The 20,666-nt window shown below is 45.3% G+C and overlaps 2 protein-coding genes across 3 annotated transcripts in view; one reads left to right on the top strand and one right to left on the bottom strand.

Annotated features, from left to right (window-relative positions):
* Positions 1-6,870, bottom strand: part of CFAP43 (cilia and flagella associated protein 43) — a 59,106-nt gene extending 52,236 nt beyond the window's left edge. The window contains exons 1-4 of one of the 2 annotated variants that reach the window (XM_090057652.1): positions 6,749-6,870; positions 6,393-6,646; positions 4,676-4,772; positions 1,663-1,830 (exon numbers count right to left, since the gene is read on the bottom strand). In XM_090057652.1, the coding sequence (XP_089913778.1) occupies positions 1,663-1,830; positions 4,676-4,772; positions 6,393-6,646; positions 6,749-6,858 (629 nt within the window). In that variant the 5' untranslated portion in view covers positions 6,859-6,870. The remainder of the gene's footprint in view (positions 1-1,662; positions 1,831-4,675; positions 4,773-6,392; positions 6,647-6,748) is intronic. The other variant, XM_090057651.1, reaches the window with a different exon arrangement.
* Positions 6,871-10,021: 3,151 nt separating this feature from the next.
* Positions 10,022-20,209, top strand: GSTO1 (glutathione S-transferase omega 1). The gene is made up of 6 exons (XM_090058255.1): positions 10,022-10,464; positions 11,813-11,921; positions 14,085-14,307; positions 15,977-16,078; positions 18,270-18,376; positions 19,699-20,209. Exons 1-6 carry the CDS (start codon positions 10,431-10,433, stop codon positions 19,850-19,852), a joined length of 729 nt encoding a protein of 242 aa, XP_089914381.1. The 5' UTR covers positions 10,022-10,430; the 3' UTR covers positions 19,853-20,209.
* The last annotated feature ends 457 nt before the right edge of the window (positions 20,210-20,666 follow it).

Here is a 20,666-nt window from a genome sequence, read left to right as displayed (position 1 = left end):
AAGAAATGCAGCTGTAAATAACCATTTTACATGGCATGTATGGTTTCATTAATATTGTAAATAACAGTCATTTGAACTTCCACATTCTAGCCCAATATCTGCTCCTGGTATCAAATCCTTCTCGTCTTGGGCAAATAACTGTTCTGTGTCTCAGCTTTTCCTGTCTGTAAATAGGAGTTAATAATGGCTACTTATCTAACTAGCAATCTTCAAAACATTCCTACTATTGTGTGTACAATGCTTTAAAAATGAGAAATGCTCTAAGGAGAAGCATTTCCTGGTTGCATTCTGCCTGGGATTCAGTTAGTGTCAGAATATTAAATGCAGAGGGGTGGGTATATGTGTAGCTTAAGAAACATGCTGATTTATGACTCAGTGAAATTTTATGTAAAAATTGATAAATCAAAAGATTCCTCAAGCCAAGGCCAGCCCCTGAAGACTGGAATGAAGAGAGAACAAGAAGTATAGCAACATATTTTCATGTGGACACCATAATGGTAAAAGGCAGAAAGAACCCAGCTAGATTTTCAAATCCTACTTACAGTTTTTACCAGTATAATTCTGATATTCTGCTTATTTAGTTCTGTTGTTAAAAGCCCTGGTATAAGCGCAGTTATACTAACAGAAAGATACCTGGCATCCGACAGCTTATTTTAGTTCCCAACTGGAATTAGATATAACAGATATACCATTATTACATCAGCATAATTAAAGCAGCAAACCTTTTAAGTAGATGATCTCTAAGTCTGCAGCGCTCAGTGAATTACACTGATAGTAAAAACATCTTTGCACCTCTACATTGCTCACACAGAATATGGACACCACAAAGAAAACAGACATGAGACCCTAAGCAGTTTTTCTGCAGAGCCTATTTGTGACTACAGCTACACTCTAAAATAGATACATTTCATTCACAAGATGGTCTTCATTTGAAAAAAACTCTCCAGTCATAGTAAGCTCAGGCAACAGCAGCAGAGTGAGCTCCCTTGCAATGCCCTTGGTTGACCTATAGCAGAACCACTTGCAGGATTGGGAAGGATGTCTAGCCTCTCCGATTCAGATCTATGCCTTTTGGTGGAGACTGCTACCATTGTGCACATAAGCCAATAGGGAGATTTGTACTGGATGCGACTAAAGTGGCTGCGTTAATCTTAATTAGATCCAGATTCTTTGTAAACTAAGGGTGTCAAACTTTTCTGGCTCTGCAGGCTGGATGAGTGGCACACAGCCAGTCCATGAGTCAGGTCAGGCTCACAAATTTCACTTCTCCCACGCCAGATCCAGCGCAGGTGGTGCAGGACCCATGGTGTAGGCAGCACCCATCCTGAACCAGCTAAGGCAAGCACCACACACAACACAGTCCCCAGTCGTCCCCATACGGGCACTGCATGCAACCTGGATCCCCAGCTGACTGGAGCAGGCGCTATCTGCAGTACAGTTCCAGGCCCTGTGTGGCCAATCAGGCACACACTATGGGTGGCATGTGGGTCAACTCTGAGACCCACAGGTAGCACCAGGGGATGGATGATGGGGCTCTGCAGGCTGGATCCAACCCACAGTCTCTATCTTTGACACCCCATTGAAAACAAGGTCACAGGCTCTAGACACAAAAATAAAGCTGTCTCAGAAATTTTCTTTTAGCCTGGCAGGACTGTCCCTTACTTTGGCTTGAGATGATGCTCTTCATCACTCCTTTCAATATTCCAGATAGTGATGGAACTCTCACTAGACATACACAATTGGTGCCAACTCAGAGGATTAAAGCTCAAGGAGGTTGCTGTCATACCCAACTGAGATTTGCTGCACAGAAGAACATTTTCTTGCCAGTTCCTTCAAGAAAGAGAAAAAAAGAAAAAAACGAATGTATTAAATATCTCAAGAAATTCAGACATTATCTGAATTTCTCCAGTATCTCCAAATCCAGCCATTTGGAGTTGGTCTGCTAGATGATCCTGGGGATAAAAGATGTCCAACGCCTCTCAGGAGTCAGGCCCTTTGTCACTGACAAACACGTTCTATAGTTAATCAGGTTAATTCCACTGGATGGGAATGAAAAGAGATACTGAATAATTATTGACATATACAGTGAATATCATTGCTACTAGGAATATATATCACACAAGCATTGAAAACAGACACTTCTGAAAGAGGTGCTGTGCAAAGCCAATTTAGATTTAATTTATTTATATTATATTCTGTAACATGGCATTAGACAAAAGGCAGGACACAGGTATTGTTCCTGGCCTTGCCAATGATTCCTTGTGTTGCTCTGGACAAGTTACTTCCCTACCCCACTTTTGTGCTTCAGTTTTCCTCTTTATAAAATAGGGATAGGATATATAAAGCTTACAAGCTTGAGACTTGTGATTGAAAAATGCTACAATGATTATTATAAAAAATAAATGTTTTCTTTTTATGCTTATACTTGTTGAAGGAGAACTATAAGCATTATTTTGTAATATCCTGAACAGTATATTTGATTGCAACATACTGAACATTTACATTTACAATTTAAAGCTAATGATAAAGCATGTCACCGGAATCTGGAGATAGAATTATTGCTGTATTTTGTACCACAAAGGTTGGAATGAAGAAGTACTGTAGTGTATACATGTTGCTAAAATTGGATTTAGTATAATCCTGATAGAATAGTTTGTGATAAATTCACTCACAGGCACCTATCAGGAAGCAAGACAATGGTTAATATTAATAGCACCCTGCAACAAAAAAGGCACAAGTCTTCACACATGTTTAATAATTTCCATTAATAAATTATAAGCTGAAATTCTGACATAAAAAGTCAATGTAGGTCTCTCCCTAAAGATCTGCCATTATGTTCTGAACTCATATAGAGCAAGCAGTGCCAAGATCTTTTTAAAGCGGTTAATTTATTAAGATCTGAAATGATATACTGCATGCATCTGAAAAAGAATCTGGCACCGATTTGGTTAGATGAACACCTTGCTGGTTAGATGAACACCTTGCTAGGGTCGTTTGACCCCAGTACTCTTTCTTGTCATGGCAGGGGGTCGGACTAGATGATCTGTTCAGGTCCCTTCCGACCCTAGAAACTATGAAACTATGAAACCAAGTCACTGCTTTGAACAAAACAGAAGACAGATCTAGGGATAAAATATCTCCCATGAAAAGCAGCTTTTATTATCCATAGGCTTTCTATACTTCAAGCCTGAGTTAACTTCCAAAACATTTCTTTTATCTGTGCATAGCAAACAATGCAAGGACTATACTGCATAAAATACAGACTCAGACATTGTGCAAATAGCATATTGCAATCACAGAAGAACAATACTTCATATTCTGCTGTTTTCCATCCTGCAAATATGCTATTTCTATAATAAATGCACACTGTAATCAGACAGTATAGATGAAAGCCCTGATCCTGCAATGAGTATCAGGCATCTGTGAGAAAATGATTGCAGAATCAAGCCCTAGTATTGTAAGAATATCTGGAGTTCATAATAAATTATTTTAAACTTGAATTGTAAATCATTCCATTCCTGAAATCACATTCATTGTGATTGCTTTGCTCATGAATAGGCTTGTAGTGTGGGTGGTCTTGGAAATTTGGACAACTTCAATATATTTCACCACTTCCAGGGGCATTCGCTGTTTTAAAGATATGGAATGTTTCTTGGTGAGGGGAATCTTTTGAACTGGTGGAAGTTTTAAATGTGCATAGACACTGGGTCAAGCATGTTAATTTTGTTCTGAATAGTGGGTATTCACAGCTTTAAACTGGTAGAAAGTAAGTTAGGGTAGCACCTTACAAACTAACCAAGTTTTCATAGGTCACCGCCTACTTTGCCAGATGCAGCTGATGAACTGAGTTGTTGCCTCATGCCTCTCTGAGCCAGTTAGTCTCCAAGGTGCCACTCTGTCTTACCTGCTGCTTGACCTCTGACTAACATGGCTAACCACCTCTGACATTTTAGATTGTAAGCTCTTCAGGGAAGACTCTTGTTTGGCTGGCACATTTTATTAGCTGTGAAGTACATTTAAACCTAAGTCCTGGGCTGCTATGCACAGGCACAGTACTTGCTGAATGTTTTTATTCTCCATCAGGCACTGAGAACTGGCTACAGCGTTTTATTTACTCGAGTTCTAGAGGTGGCAGCAGCCTCCATATTCCTAACCCACTCCTTCACCGGCCAAGATGTCTGTAAAACTGAGCAGCAAACAAGATGCACATGTTGTCTCTGTGCAAACATCCCCAATCCCAGCTGGAAACTGCAGCATAAGACATCAAGAGGGGGGATGTGTTAAACAGAAACAGTGGGCATTCTTAAAGAGACTCAACAGGAGTGCCAAGTACTCCCAAGGGAAAACAAATATTTAGCACTTTGTGTCTTCAATCTGCTTTACACATTTTAACTAATTAATCCTTACATGAGCCTGAAAGTCTTAGGATTTATTATCCACATTTTGCAGTGATTAACCTAATAAGAGTTAAATGATGTACCCAAGACAACACAGATGGTCAGTGTCAGAATTTAGTGGTTCCCAGCTACCAGCACTATGCTTGGCCAACAGACCACCTTCTTATCACAGTTACCTCTGTATTCAGTTTCCAAGACTGATCAGATAGTTAACTTGCTGCCCATGGCTTGTTTTCATTGTCTGTACTCAGCATTAAAGAAATGTGTCTGACACTTACCAGATTGAAAGGGCAAATTCTGGAACTGATGAATAACTGGCCAGGTATGGACCCATGTAACTGAATGCAAGTAAGGTGTAGTCTAGCTGAGCTTGACCTAGAATATAGAAATAAAGACTTCACAGTGGACATGGACTTCACATGTTCACGTTGGACAGTCATAGATCTAATTCTAATGCTTTGTTCCATCTGTACCACAGGCTTGATGCTTGATCTATTCCTGCTCATTCATTGTGTTGTGACCACATAAAGCCAATTTTCATAATGAGTTCTTAAAAAATAAAAGGCGGGGGCTTTCCATGTAGTTTTAATAATGCTTTGGACTTCTACGGTGCTTACTCTCCGTGCATCTCAAGTGCTTTGTGAAGTTTGGTTCATACATTGACTTCTCCATGAAGTAGAGAAGAAATACTTTACAGATGGAGAAACTGTGGCACACCAAAATTCAGATACTGACTTAATCAAGGGTAGACAGGAAGACTGTGGCATGGACAAGTAAATAAATTCAACCTCCAGGCTTTGAACCACAGGAAATATCTGTCCTCCCTCATCTCAGATGTCTTAGAAGATAGGGTTTCCACCGCTTTCCTTGGGAGACTACCTAGTCTAGTAACTCTGGTAGGAAACGTTTCTCTTATTCAGTCTATATTTTCCTTTAATTTAATTACATTTGGGCCCTTCTCCCTCAGCAGCTCCATTCCCACATGCTCGGTTGATATACTCTCCCTCTAAACCACCTACTACTTACTACTGTTGGAGGCAGGATACTAGGCTCGATGGACTGTTGGTATAATGCAATATGAAGCCTTGTATGCTCTTACATTAGGTGCTCATGCTCTTGAAATGCTTGTTGTCAGATTCCCTCTCTTTTACTGAGGCTATACATTTTTCCTCCCAAATTACTGATGACTTGCACCTGTGTACTGCACACCAGGTTTAAAGAAGAGTCTTTAGGCTGCGGTGTTTTGCTTTTTAGTGAATACACCTTCCTAATTCAAGAAAGGCACTTTGTCTTTCAAAGGATTTTGTTTACCTGATCTTATTTCTATTGTTTAAAATACAGTCTTGTGAGGGAAGACTGACATCATTCTTCAAGTGTTGAATTCCATTTAAAAGACCAAAGTTATGTAGCCAGCAATTAAACTACTGAGAACCAATCTAAACCAACTTCTGCTTTCTATGGAGTAAGACTTTCTGTTTCATAGAGAATGGTCAAGGAAGGACAGGTCTGACAGTTTACCGCTTCAGAAGCACAGGCCATAAAAACATCAAATGATATCTTTTTAGACTATTACAAAAAGCCACGTGCATATTTGTTAAATTCCATTTTCTGACAGAAAAGAAACAGTATTATTAATGGGTATTTTATTAAAGACTGATCCGGATGATGTGAGCAAAGCTGCTAGCACAGCTGATTGGGAGCCATTCCTGTTCCCATGGCAGTCCATTGCAACAACAGGACTAGCCCTTAATACTGCCGTAGCCTTCAGATATTGGCTGTGCTCACAAATCCAATGAGATTTTTGTTCGTCTAAAGGTTGGGACTTTAACTGAAAGCAGCACCAAACTCTTTCACTGCTTCCTGAATCCCCTGCCATTAAATAGCTTCCTACCACACTACTTCAATAGGGGTCTAGTCTCACGGGAACACCTTTCAGGTGCTCACGATTTAATACATGCATAGAATAAGGACAGAGAAGGATACTCCCACCAGTACCTTTTAATTCTCTCCAGTTAACCAGTCCTGGAAAAGTGTAGATATAAATGATGGGGTTGAGCTTCTGGTCTGAGAAAGCCACCACTCCACTGGCTCCATTCACTGCAAAGGCTCCCACGCGGCCGCCCTTACACTGCAGCACTGTCTTCTTCTTGGTTTCGATGTCAACAAAAAGGATGTAATTGCCGCAGGGGTAGCAGATGGTCTCGTGATTGACAAAACCAACGTTCCTGTTTGTGAATCCCTGAACCCATCTTTGGAGAAAAACAAGTGAGCGTTCAACAACGGTTTTAACAATGCGTTTATTTTAAAAACAGTATGACACCATTTGCATAAACCAAAGGCCTGGGGCTTACAGTCCACCTTGGACTGACGTCCCCGCCCCGCACCTCACTTCCATACGCGCCACCGCGCTCGTGAGGAGCCGGCCACCGCCGTCCGCCTCGTCCGGGCTGCTCGGCTCCATGGCCGCCCGGCCGTTTACCTCGGTCGCCTAGGAACAATAACGCGCTCCGCTATTGGCTAGCGAGAGGCTTCCGCCTAGCCCGCCGACTAAGCGGGCCGATGATTGGTTCCGCCTGCGCTCCGGCAACCAATGAGAGGCCGAGAGGGTTTTAAAGGGCCAGCGCGGGGTCTCTATTACCTGGAGCCTTTCTCTCCCCATTCAGTCTATGATGGGGGTGGGGATGTGCTGTGCAGCGTTTTGGGCCTGAAGCCAGCCCTTCTGAGTCCTGCTTTCTTCCTGGGAGCCCATATATTGGGGGGACCTGGGTATTGTAGTAATCAATTGATTAAATAGTGAATTTTTTTTTTTAATTATTATTTTTAATCCCACTCCCACTGGTGGAATGTGCAGTTCCTCCGACACCAGGGATTCCCAGCTGTGGGGAGTGCTGCATCACTCTGGAGTCCTATGAGATCCTCTCAAGGGTGCCTGGGGGGTGAGCTGCAGTACTTAGGGGCAGCAACACCCACGTGCTACTCACACGGTGAATCTTTTTGTGAACAAAATCTGTCCCGTTATGGCCTTCTGGAGTTGTTTTTTTTTTTTTTTTTTTTTGGGGGGGGGGGGTTGCAGCAGGAGAACTGTTCTATTGTTTCTTTTGTTGAGGGAAAGTTAAGAGCTGGCACTTCCCAAGGGGTGCCTTGAGTCTGACTAGGAGCACCCTGAGTCTAAAAAAAGGTTGAGGATTGCTGCCTCACACATCCTACCAGCTCTTTTAACAGGTTCAGAAATTCTTGCTTCCTCCAGAAACCGGATAGCTCCCCCCGGGCAGAGAGGTAGCTAGGGCTCACGGAAAGCTTAGATTTTCTTCCTGCTTCAGCATTGTTGCAACCATGCGAGCGCACAGCCACTCGCTTCCTTGCTCATCCGAAGAGGGATTTAGGGTGTCTGTCACCTACCAAGATAATTGCACGGCTTCTCTTATATTTATTCTCCTTTTCACAAGAGAGTGTATCTAGGAGAGATCTGGTCTGGCAGCATTTTGGACAACGACAGCCACTGAAAAATGAGCCACGGGAAAGTAGAGGAGTTACGACGTGTAGATCTGTATCCTTTGTATTTGTGTCTTTCCATCATTATAGCATTAAAAGCCAACCTAGTCTTCAAAAAACAGGAGTAACCGTAACAATCTCTTTCTGATTCTTTCCTAGAGGGAGAAGTCGATGGATTAGTTTGATAGGGCTTGGGGCTTGTCTGTTTTTCTTCCTTTTTTACTATTATCTATCTGTATTACCGAAGTGCTCAGAGACCCCTAGAAAACCGAGGGCCAGCTGTGCAAGATGGACCCACAGCACTGTGCAATCATGGTGGGAAGAATGGAAATTCTGGTCAAAGCTAGCAGGACAAACCTACACCTTATACCGAGTGTCATGAAGATGCAGGTCGCGCGGCAGGCTGCACGTACCCCCATGGGATGAAGAACTGGGTTCCCCCTATGGAGATTTCATCAAGGAATTGGCTAGGGGTTATACACCTGAAGCTATGATGGTTAAAGCAACCCTTGGCTATGCAGTGCTTCACATGTATTCCACTTCCACAGGTGGCCAATATTAGATACCATCTTCAAAGCTGCTGGGTAGTGGCTATATATAAGTCAATATACAGATTTCATGCTATTCCCCTGTGCATTCAGATTCCTACTTGCCCTTTGTATTTCATCCCGGGAGTGATCAGGCTGCCTGTGTCCTTGCTAATTACTTCACACATCAGCATTCAACAGGCCAAGTGAAATCATTCAAGTGAATCCCTCTTCCACAGCCATAAGTAATACAGTACTTCCATATTTAACCCTCAGCCTGGAAGGCAGACAAGCTAAATGGCAGCACCTAATGAACAAATACTTCCCCTAACACAATTGCTTTGGTAAAATTGAAGTAGAAGGTGGCTGAAAATCCCGTGTGAATGCAGGAGGTCCCGGGACAAGAAATAGCTCATGTGTGGCTTGTTTGCCTTGGACTCAGCATGCCTGGGCAGCAAGTGCCGCACCCTCTTGCTGGAACATGGTTGACGGACAAGAGAAGTTAGATAACCAAACAGCAATGACTGAGCAAAAAATGCAGGCAGGGTTTTGAATGTGAACTGTAGGATTCAAACGATGGTACTAAAGGATCCCAGAAGTTTCTGCTCTCTGAGCTGATACGGATCCCTTCACTGATACCTGCCTTTCCTGCTCTTTGATCCACAGCAGATGAAGTTGTGTGTGGCACCGTGCTATGACTGAGGGCCAGGTCAATGGGAAAATGAAACAAAGGGATGTCAGGAGACTAAAAACTCCCCATGAGGCATACCCAAGGCCTAGGCTGGCTTACAAATGTAAGCTTTCACTGGTTGCCCCAGTGGGAGTATTCAGCGGCATTCAGTCCGCCTCAGGGATCACAGTGCCACCTGGTCCTTCCCTGAATCATGTAAAAGGAGGGCTCCTCATCCCCTCTCCTGCTTGCATTGTGCACCCACGGCAAGGCCAGGTACAATCGTCCCCTTACAAGTGCCTACCCTGACAGAACAGAAAAAATGAGGTTACTGTGATCGGGGTCATGTCACTTCGAGCCGCCTTGTTTTAACCCACTTTTCTCTGCTGATCTGCCTACACTCCTGTTCTGCCGCAGCTCACATCTGCACCTGGTTTACTCGGCATGAACCTGCACATATTTGCCAAGCTATGATCTAAGGAAGCCCACCCCAGATCTACCGTGCCCCCCTCAATTGTTGAGCTCCTGGTCTCTATTTCTACCACGAAGCAGAGCTATCAGCATCCAAGGCTGCAGGCAGCATCAGTGGTATCCCCTGTGTGGAGGGCTGGTGCAATCCAACCATCCCAGACAAACCATTCAGGACTCGGCTTGAACCACGATTATTTGTTTCCTAGAGCTGACAGCAGCTCTGAACACCCAAATCCCATCCCCTCTCCCTCCCACCTGGGCAAGCTGCGCCAGTAAGACCACACTGCACCCTGCCCACCTTGCCTGTCTAAGGGACCCGGTCAACACAGGTGTGGATTACGTGCTCTGAGCTCCTGCAGTGGGACAGTCTTGTCCCAAGATCATCCCCATGAATGCAGAGCTGGGAAACACCCTTCTCCCAAGGACCCAGGTAGACAAAGCGCTGCCTGGGGGATGTCCTTCCGGCTGGTCCTGCTTGGAGCAGGGGGCTTTACTAGATATGACCTCCTGAGGTCTCTTCCCACCCAACTTTTCTGTTGTTCTGCGATTTCGAGCCCGCTCGCAGCTGGAAAACCGGTGTCCGGGTGGAGACGCAGAGCCGCGGAGAGGCGACAGAAGCCGCCCCAGGCATTGCAGGGCAGAGCCCAAGCCCCTAGGCTCCCGGCTCTGTACCACGGTGCCTCTAGCACAGGAACGGGGGTCCTCTGGGCACGGGAAGCACGCTCCCCCGCGGCCTGCCCGGGGCGGCTCGCAGCCCCCACCCGGGCGCAGGGCAAGGCGGCTGGCTCCTCCTTCCCCTTTAACTGCCCGCTGCAGGCGGGGGGGCACCCTGGCTGCTGCGGAAGGAGGCGGCCCGGGGCGGCAGCGCTGGAGATGGCCGGAGCCATGTCCCGGAGCCGGGGGAAGGGTGAGTGCCGCGGCCGGGCTCTGCGCGGCCATCGCTGCCCGGAGCAGGGCGGGGAGGGCAGGAAGCGGGTTGCATTGTGCTGTGTGGCCCGGCCGGGCCTTGCATGTATTGCATGGCATGGCATAGCATAGCATAGCATATATTCTGTGGCACATATTGCATTGCACGGCATGGTGCATGTATTGCACGCCACATATTGCACGGCATATAGATTGTGTGGCATTGCATAGGTATGTCCCTTCTGACCCAAGAAGTCTAAGGTATATATGAGATTGCACGGCATTGCACTCTCTTAACATCTCTACTGAGTGGTGGCTGCAGCCCCCCTCCTCCCCACACTTGGAGGGTCGCATTGCAGCATGAGTCCACGGTCGGTCTGTCTGTCTGTCTGTATCTTCCCCGGTGCAGGCGATCCCCGGCCCTCTGCAGGGCAGGTCTCCCCTGTGCAACCCCACCTCTGTAAAGCTGCAGACCCATCCCCTTGCCCCGGATCTGTGGTTGCATCTGTCTGGATGTGGGTGCCCCTTTTCCGGGGCAGTGCGTTTGGGTCTACGCCCCAGAAAGGGTCTGTGCTGTGGTGTGTCTGAAGCCTGGGGTTGTGTTGCCCCTGCCAGCCGGGCAGGGCCGTGTTAGCCTCTGGTCCTGCCTTGGCCTGCAAGGAGGTGGCCCCTGGGGCAGGCAGGGGACCCCTGTCTCCATGCAGGCTGCACCCTGGCGCTCGGCTGCTTCTGCAGGGCTTTGCCATCTTAATAGAGCCCTTCTTCCCCTGGCACCTGCTCCCTAAGGAACAGGCTAATTAAGAGGGCAAGAGAGGCTCTCACAAGCCCCGTTACCCTACAACACCAAGTCCTCTGAGAGCAGCTTTTGCTCCCGGGTTCTAGTGAACACACAGAGGCAGACCAGGTTCTTTGGGTAGATGCGATATCTTTTATGAGACGAGCTAAATAGTTGGAAAAATTGTTCTTTGCAAGCTTTTGGGTGCAGACACCCTTCTTCAGGCATAGGGAGAGTCTGCTGGGGTGTTGTATTCTCCTGGGTGGAATAGAAGCCAATATTGCCTCTCCCTCTGCCACAGAAAGGTGCTTGTGCCCAAAAGCTTGCAGAGAACAACTGTTCCAACTATTCAAGTGGTCTAATAAAAGATATCACGCTTACCCAAAGAACTTTTCTGCCTAAGTCGTTAGGCCAACGTGACTACAACCAGCACCCCTTGTTACACACGTGCGCCATTTCCCACCCTTGGCCCATGTGTGGGTTTCTTTTTATCCCTGTTAGGGGAAAGCATAAGAGCTTTTCAGATGAAGGTGTGTGAGCCTTGAATAACCAGAGTAGCGTTGTTGTCTTCCAGGAAGTGCTGCTCCAGGCCCCGTCCCAGAGGGACTGATCCGTCTCTACAGCATGCGCTTCTGTCCCTTTGCAGAGCGAACCCGCCTCGTCCTGAAAGCCAAAGGCATTAAGTAAGACCGGGTGCATTATCCTAAGGGTCCTCATGTGTCCTTGACACAAGTGGTGGAGACTGAAGCCATTTCTGGTGTGGTCTCTAGGGTTTTTTTTATATTCTTTTAAATTGCTTTAGTCACAGTGTTCTTGATTTGTCTACCAAGCTTAAATCTTGGGCCAGCCATGGGTGACTATTCAAATGGGCATGACCTTCAATTCCAAGAAACTTTCAAAAATTAGTCAGAGTATTCCAGAGGGCTGACCTTCCTTTCCAGCTGATCTCTTTGTCCTCATCCGTTATTGCAAAGGTTTCTCTCTTTGTTTAAATGATTATTTTGTCTTCTGCTCACGTGTGAAAGTTTCATCCAAACAAGAGGCATTAGTTAAATTGACTGTATTGAAGACCAGATGAGCGAACTGAAAACTCAAAGCTAACACCTCTTTTTTTTTTTCTTTCTTTCTTTCTACACTTGCAATTAATGTGACTCAGTAAACTAATTTGTAATTGGTTAACAAATCCAGGTGCAGTGTCTACACATGCGTTTAATTGTGCTAATTTACTCCGCCATAGGGTAGTACTCGGTTCTAACAGGACTATCCGACAGCAGGGTACATTAGTCTACTCCGGCCTAATAGCGGTGCGCATGTAGATTGTGATGCTTTACTGCACAGCAAATTGGTCTACTGTGCAGTAAAGCACACATAGATGTGCCCACTTACGCTAATCATGGATGTTAGTACCTTTTTTCCCATAGGAAATGTACAGGCACAATTTGTTTCTTTTTCTGAAACAGTTTTGTAAGCACTAATCCTAACAAAACTCCTTTTTGAGATAAGGTAATTCTGATTTACAAAGGGCAAAGTAATATGACAAAGTTCACAACTAGAAAATAGTTTTTATCTCAGGCTTGGAAGGAACTTCTAGGGCCATGCAGTTCAAACCTTATCATCTACCTCTGTTTACCAGGTCTGCAGCTCCATCTAGATCCATATTGGATTTTGGATCCCCATAAATACAGTAAATATTTGTCCATTCGTGTTTTTCTGACTCCAAGATCAGAACTGTCCTGACCAACCAAAGGCGTTAAAACTCCAGATCATTCCATCTACTTACTTTTCTGTATCAGGAAAATAATTAAAATAGCTAGCTTTCAGTTGGCCGCTCCTGAATGAGTGTTTTTATTGTTGTTGTTGTTGTTGTTGTTGTTGTTTTAAAGGTGTTGGTTGGTTTTTCAGTAAGGGGAAATGACTTATCAGGTGATCAAGAGTCTAGCTAGCCCTGGGGAATTTTCTGACTGAGCAGAAAATTTACATATTTTAAATACTGGATTTTTTACTCCAGTCAAATTGCCCTTTTTTCTTGGGCTGCAGGTTTGGAAAAGGAATAGGGAATTGCTTGCCCTCCCGATGGGTCAAACTAAAATTCTGTTGCAGGTTCAGACTATGGCTTATACTTTCTCACCTCTGCGAGCTTCCTTTGATTTGTGTGAATTTTCTTTCACCAGGATTTAAGTGCTCTTAAAGTGGCTGCCTCTCTCCTGTGACCAAAAGGCTATTGGCATGTCCAGAAAGCCTTGTTAAAAAAACAGGCCTATAGCTTGGACAGCCGACCTGCCTTCCCCTGCATTTGCAGTATAGCAGGTTTGCCTCTGGCTACAACAAGCAGCTTCAGTGAACAGGTGGGGCATGGGGGTTGGCTGGTCAGTACTATACTGTCATCGTTTTTGGAAGGGTCTGCCTGGTAGTAAAGATAGTTTCATAGTGCTTGGGGCCTGAAGGGACCTAAACAGTTCATTAGGTCCAACCTCCTGCCCTGGGCAGGAACGGGTGCCGCAGTCGTATCACCCTAGCCAAATATCTGTCCAGCCTCTTCTTGAAGACTGCCGAGGTAGGAGCGAGAGGGTTGTTTTTAAGAAGCAAAACTGTCCCCTTACTCACCTTCCTCTTGCCCTTGGTATTTCTAGTGTGGTACGTGTCAGATTTGGCAGTGCTCTATAAAGAAGCTCCATCAGACTATTGGGACTTCTGAAAAGACAAGGGCTGACAGGGAAATGGGTTCATTTTCCTTGCTTTCTTTCTATCCCCTAGGTACCATGGTTGGTTTGGGGCAGGGCACCCCCCCTACCATAACAGAAGCGATGGTTTATTTTTGGGTGTTTTTTTTGTCTTGAACTCTTCAGCCATGAAATAATAAACATCAATTTGAAGAACAAACCTGACTGGTTCTTTGAGAAAAATCCATTTGGGTTGGTACCTGTCCTGGAAACCAGCAAGGGTCAGCTGATCTATGAGTCTCCAATCACATGTGACTATTTGGATGAAGCCTACCCGGGGAAAAAACTCTTGCCTGAAGACCCGTATGAGCGAGCATATCAAAAGATGCTCTTGGAGCACTTCTCCAAGGTACTGTGACGTGAGACGGGTGGCGCACCCTGCTTGAATGCAGCCTTGGGCGTGTTTTGCAGCACTCCAGACACGACTTTGACGTTCTTGAAATGGCTCCTGTCCTCAGTAGAGGCCTCTTGTAAAGATGTGGGATGATGGAGCCACCTGTTTGCTAAGTCAAATGCTGCTTAGCTCTTTGCAACCTTGATAGCTCTTGACAAACAGAATAAGGGGTTCATGGCCTCTACTGAGCTAGCTAAAACCTACATGACTGAGTGCACAATGGGAAAACAATGGCAAAATGTTTACGGTCACTGGCTTTCTGCCTAAGTCTGGTACCTGACTGAATTTGCAATACTGCTGCTTTCAGAGCCTTTGTTCTGAAACAATAATTCAGTTTAGGACTAACTTACTTGCCTTTCTGTAGTATGTAGGAGCTATTTTTAATGGATAGCTCCATAAATACCAATGTATTTTAAATGATATACAAATGGAGAACAAAAGACCCCGTGCCTCAAAGCTTTTAAGTCTAAGACCAAAGACTAGAGATACAGGCAGGGCGCGTTTTACACGTGTGCCCAACTGAGCAGTTGTTACTGTGCAGTCGTTTAGTAGCTAAACCAAGTACTTTAGCTTGTACTAAATGACTGCACAGTAACCGCCATTAGCGTGCAGTCTCGGCAGCGCACGGGTCATTTCCGACCCTACTGCGCAGTAGCGTTGATGTCACAGTTCATGCCTGCTGACACTACGCTGCCATAGCAATGAGCTATGTTGCTGCATCGCCATAGCGATGAGTTACGGCATCTCATGTAGAGACATCTGCAGAGAAGTACATTGCAATGCTGCTGGTCAGCGTGAAAGGCAGTGGTCTTGGCACTCGCAAGAATGTGATGGAGGCTGGCTTCGTTGTTTGATCTGAGGTCGAAGTTGACTTATACACAGCAAATAAGAGATGACTGGTAGCATGATCGCAGGCTTCGAGAGTGAAGATGGGGAGCTTGTGCTATTTGGAAGGTGGGGAGGAGTCAGTGGAAGGCGGGGTTTTTAAAGCAAAATAATATGATCAAAGCAACAAGCTAAGAATGAGCTTTGCTGCAGCCTTTTGATGGGAGAAAGAGTACACTGGGCAAAGCCAGAGAAAAGGAGGCTATAGGATTTGAGATGTGAGCTAGGAAAGGCCAGGTCCCAGGAAAATGGTGCTGGAGACAAAAAGAAATGTTAAAATGCTAAATAAACCTATGTGTAATAACTCTCCTCAGACTTTCTTAACATTGGAGCGTACTTGGACTAAACCTAGAAAAAGAAGTTTTTAAAGTACATTGGAATTTCAAATGTGGCTCTTTTCCCCCATAAAGAGTATGACAGAACTTGCATTTCACCATTGTTATTGCTGGTTGTTTTCCGGCATGCGTTCAACCTAACCAATGGAAAGGAGAGTGAGTTTCCTTCCAGCACTGTTACAATCCTGCAACTTTCTGTTCTGGTTATTATGGAGAATTTATTCTAGTCTCCTCTGAAATGTTGTTATTTTAAATATTAAGCTTTGTATATGGTTTGGGTTTTTTTCCCCCCTGCCTTTAACAACCTAGATTCTAGATGCTGGTATTGCTGTAATGAGATTATTTAAAATCTCTTCCATGAGAGGTTCGGTCCTTGGTAATGGGGTATTCTCTGCTTTGTTCAGCTTACGCCTCTGGCCTACAAACATTTCATGGCCATTCAAAATGGGGAGGACAGCACTGCGCTGAAAGCTGAGTTCAGTGAGAAGCTTGGCAAGTTTGAAGAGGTAAGAAATGGAGCTCTGGTACTGAACAAAAACTGACCTGTGGCAAACATGTGTCCCCCTTCTCTATGCAGACACTGGGATGATGGTTTATCTTAGACTTTTTTTTTTAAATGTTTCATCCTTCAGCTCACTAAGGTCTACCTTGAGGTTTTCTGTAGCCCCTTTGTAGCATAGCTTCTGAACAGTGTAGGCAAATCGGATCTGAACGATGAGTCCTTTTGTGGACTTAAAGGATTTTGCTCTTTGGTCTTCAAGTTCCAGGTAATACTGCTGCTGTTCTAGATGTATACAGTCTATTCTTCTGGCATGGTTTGAAGCAGTGAATCCTGCTTCTGTGCAGAGAGTTGGATTAGGTGATCTGCAGGGTCCCTTTCCAACGCGTGATTCTAGAAAGAAAGCAGGCAAAAAAATTACTTCGTAAAAATCTGATTTGGAATGGGAAGAGGGGACTGGGTTGCTAGTAACAAAACCAAATACCAAGCAAGAAACTGCATCTCCCCAGTGCTGCTCCTCTGTAAAAACCCATTGAGATTTCCAGACTCCAGCTGCCTGGTACCTGGCTGATTTGCTTCACCTCCAGGCAATTACTTCAGTATGGATGACACTTGAATATACTTATCCCCTGATACCTTTTGTCTGCTGTTTCTTGTCTAATGTGTTGAAGCATCCAGCAACGAGAGGTCAGCTTTAGCATATCTGATTGGGTATTGCTGACGGGGGACAAATCTGGGTCCTGTGAGCAGCAGCTGTTTCCTAGGAGACATCTTGCAAAACAAATGCCTGGGGCAGAGGGAATGAAAGGCATCTTACAGCTACACAGGGTTTTGAGATGCCAGTGTTTTCCAGGGTCCGGGCTGACAGGTGTGGGATTGCTCCTTTCCCTCCTGCAAGGGCTGAGAGCCCAGCCTGAGAGTGAAGGACACAGCTTGATGAATTCCCTTCAGCCTGCTCTTCCAAGGGCTGCTTGCCAGAAGAGCCTCGAGAGGGCTGAAATGCTCTTGTTCTCCTTGCTGGGAACCGACAGAGGGAGCCACGTGCACGTTTTTTGTGAAAGTCTCTTTGCATCTGGCTTGGTTTTTTTTTTTCTTTTGGACACCTGGTAACTGAAGCAACTCATGAGCTGCTTCTGACTGATAATTTTAATAGGCAGTTGGGGGAAGGGAGTTGACTACGCAAGGTTGAACGAGGGGGGTTGCTTTTGTTGTTTTTTAATTTCTGTGCAAAATTAGATGCCAACCTCCCCCAAAATGAAAAGGCAAAATATAAAAGAGCCCCTCAGTGCCTGGCATTGGATTTTCCTCCTTTCAGAACAAGGGCTGGGGGGACCCCAGTTCTGATGCTCGTCCCCTCTTTCTTTGTATTCACTCATTCCAGTAAATGAACATGAAAGTTTGTATGCAAGACAGGAGTATGTGGGAGTAGAAGATCTTGCTGGAACTAGCTCCAGATCCTTCATGAGACGGGCAGGGGCCTTCCAAACACTTCTCAGCTTTTCCTTCCCTGTGGGAGATTTGAGGGCTGTTGCTGTTTTACGGTGGCAGCAGTACATGGATGCCCCAGTCTGCTCCTGTTGCACTTTGTTTAGCAGCATGTACTGGGTGCAGGCAGCTCTGTCTCGGGGTGTACGTGTCCCACTCGTTTGCACCCCCTCAGCTGCCCGGCTGGCCCCAAGAGCCGAGTTCTTGCCTCTGAATATTCAGTCTGGTACACTTCGGACCAAGTAGAACTGCGTTCCTGAAAGGGATGCAATAAAAACATCCGGCTGACAACTTGGATATCCTAGTTTGACCAACCTTATAGGCATTGTCATCATTTGGACGATAACAGTAATTGGCAAAAGACATATTGTGACTTTTAGATTGCAGTGACAAGTCTTAAAGATATTGTTAAATCTCAGCTCCGCCAGTTGGATTCTTTTGTCTCCATAGCCCGTGCATAATTGCTATGGCAACACTGGTACTTGAGCCCAGTTGGCAATGAACAAGAGGGGTTAAATTAATGTTAGAACACGTTTAGTGACTTATTCCCTCAGTCTATTTTAATCCGGGGGAAAAGGGCACTGTCTCTGTGTTTGGCATGTTGCCTATTCCCTTCCCCACGCTCACTTCCCACGGCGGCACGTTTGTCTCACGCGGGGCTTTTTTATGCAATTCCATTTTTAATGGCAAACACTGCCTTACCTCCTTTGCAGATTCTAGCAAATCGCCGGTCTGTCTTCTTCGGTGGGGACTCGGTATCTATGTTTGACTACCTGATCTGGCCTTGGTTTGAACGTCTGGAAGCTTTCCAGCTGTATGAGTAAGTGCTTGGATGTTTTATGGACCTTTACATATTTTCAAGTATGTTACAGCTTCCAATTACACTAAGTTATCCCAGCCAGGAATATTCCTCTGCTTAGCAACTGAGAATGTAATTTCCCCTGTCCAAATGGCAGAATGATGGGTTGTATTTAGGTATTGCTGGATAAAGTGTGAAAAGAAGCTTAGTCTTTGGAAAATGGATTTCCAAAGGCAAGATGACAGCTAGTAGGATGAGAGCTTTTTTTCAGTTGGAAAATGCTGATTGTTTCCACACACAGCTTGTTGCTGTTATACGCATCTGGTTAGACAAAGCTGGAATTTGGGGTCCGAACAAATGGGCCTTTTTCCCCGTCTGCTGATACTCGTGCTGGAGTAGCTGTTGTCAGGGGATCCTGGGACTCGCTTCAGTTCCCTGCTCTGATTCGAATCGGGAAAACGAGTCCCTTTTAAATTGACTTCCCACGTCCCAGGTAGGCAGCCCAACCGCCTGGTTGGTCAGGGGTAAGTGGGCAAGCACACCTAGTTTGTTTTTTTAGCTTTGAAGAGTCTTGGTGGGGCTGTCTGTTGTTGCAGGACAAGGAAAAAGAAGAAAGGTGAAAGAAACATGGTTTTTCCATCATGGTTTTTCCAATTTTGTGTGGTTTCAAGGGAATTTTCTTATTTTCCACCCAGCTTATTTCCATCTTATTTTCCATACAGCTTGTTAAGACCCCCTTTTTTTTAGACCGGGGACCATCCTCAGTAAATAAACCTGGGTTATCCTGGGTACTTTTGTATGGCTCTCATTTACCCTAGTTTTGGGGTGACTAGTTTTGGCTGTCATCCTTGCAACACCCCAGCGAGTTGGGGCAGCACTTCAGTCTCCATTATGCATGTAGTTTAGTGTTTGTTACCACTGCTGTATTTGCACATGGCCCTCCTTTCCCACCGCCCCCCTCGAAAATGGGTAGCTTCTGGATAACTCCACACTTGCATTCCCCTTGGAGTGGCAAATTAACCAGAGCTTACTGTGTTCTCAAGGGGGAAGGCAGAGTGTAATCAAGCTGCTGTAAAATGCTAGATCACTGGCACAAGGAGTACCGACTTGTTTCTTTAGACTAGCACTTAAGCACTCCAATCAAGAAGACTTGATTGCTCTGGAGATGTCCTTATCTTCTGCTCTTTGGTCTCAAAATCTATTTCCTGCACCTGTCTTAAACTTAACCTTGTGTGGAGGGGAGCGGGGAGAAAGCAAAACAAACAGAACCTCGTTACATATTCAGCTTCCTTGATATCCTCCCGGTTTCCCCTGTATTCTAATTGCTTTTCCTCTTCCTATAGCTGTCTAGGCCACACTCCAAAGCTCAAGTGCTGGATGGATGCCATGAAGCAGGACCCTGCAGTCAAGGCTACAATGACTGACTTCCAAACATTCAAAGGCTATCTGCAGCTTTATGTCAAGAATAGCCCTGAAGCATGTGACTATGGGCTCTGAGGTTCAAATGGGCACCTCCCATTCAGAAATCCATCCCTGCTCTCCTGGTGTGCCTCATTGTGCAGTTTTGTGTGCGTCTTTCTTGAGGGGGATTAATCTGTTCTGGAAAAGGATGAGTGGACTTTTGTGAACTCTCCCTCTTCCTGTCAGGCGGAGGTTGTGCTGGCTTCAGGCAGAAGTTGGAAAGTCACCAGCCCTTGAGCACATCCTTCAAAGAAACGTGCTGATGTAACCCTCTGTGCTCTCTATCTTCCTTCTTTGTACGGGTAGGGATGTGTATTTGCTCTCTCTGTCACTTGGTTTAAAGCAAGCGATTCTGATGCTGTAACAATAAAAGGAGAAATCTTTCTTTAAAAATAGCAACTCTCTTCAATTTATGCAGCAGCGAGCCAGATGTAGAACTGGATGGAAATTAGATCAAGGCCTTCCGTACTTGTTTCTCAAGCCTTTCAGTCCTGACCAAGGCAGTAGGATAATATCGATACTGAATCATTCCCCTAGTTGAGTGTGAGGTGCTCTTTGACATGGCCAACTCTGAGTCAAGATGAAGCTGTCTAGTTCTGAAACGCTCCCCTCCCGATGAGACTAGAAGTACCAAACCTAATGTCCATCGCATCCTGAATGGCTTGAGTTCGTGAACATGTCTTCCTACCCCCAAAATGCTCATGGAGGAGAGAATACTGCAGCAGCTTCTAAGCTGGGCCAAGTCTTCTTGGGAAGTATGACAAAGAAAATGACCATAACCTGCATTTTATGCTGGTTTCATTTTTAGACCTTTAACCTCAACAGGCCTAAATCCTATACAAGTCAAAAG

The sequence above is a fragment of the Crocodylus siamensis genome, chromosome 7 (genome assembly GCF_052110815.1).
Source record: "Crocodylus siamensis isolate JL-2025a chromosome 7, ASM5211081v1, whole genome shotgun sequence".
Lineage (NCBI taxonomy): Eukaryota > Metazoa > Chordata > Crocodylia > Crocodylidae > Crocodylus > Crocodylus siamensis.
Note: the sequence above shows the minus strand (reverse complement) of the source record. Positions and strands in the feature narration are given on the sequence as shown.

Coding starts and splice junctions, on each gene's coding strand:
- GSTO1 (XM_090058255.1), top strand. CDS start 10,431: ATGGCCGGAGCCATGTCCCGGAGCCGGGGGAAGG. Junction 10,465..11,812: donor GTCCCGGAGCCGGGGGAAGG/GTGAGTGCCGCG, acceptor GTTGTCTTCCAG/GAAGTGCTGCTCCAGGCCCC. Junction 14,308..15,976: donor TCTTGGAGCACTTCTCCAAG/GTACTGTGACGT, acceptor TGCTTTGTTCAG/CTTACGCCTCTGGCCTACAA.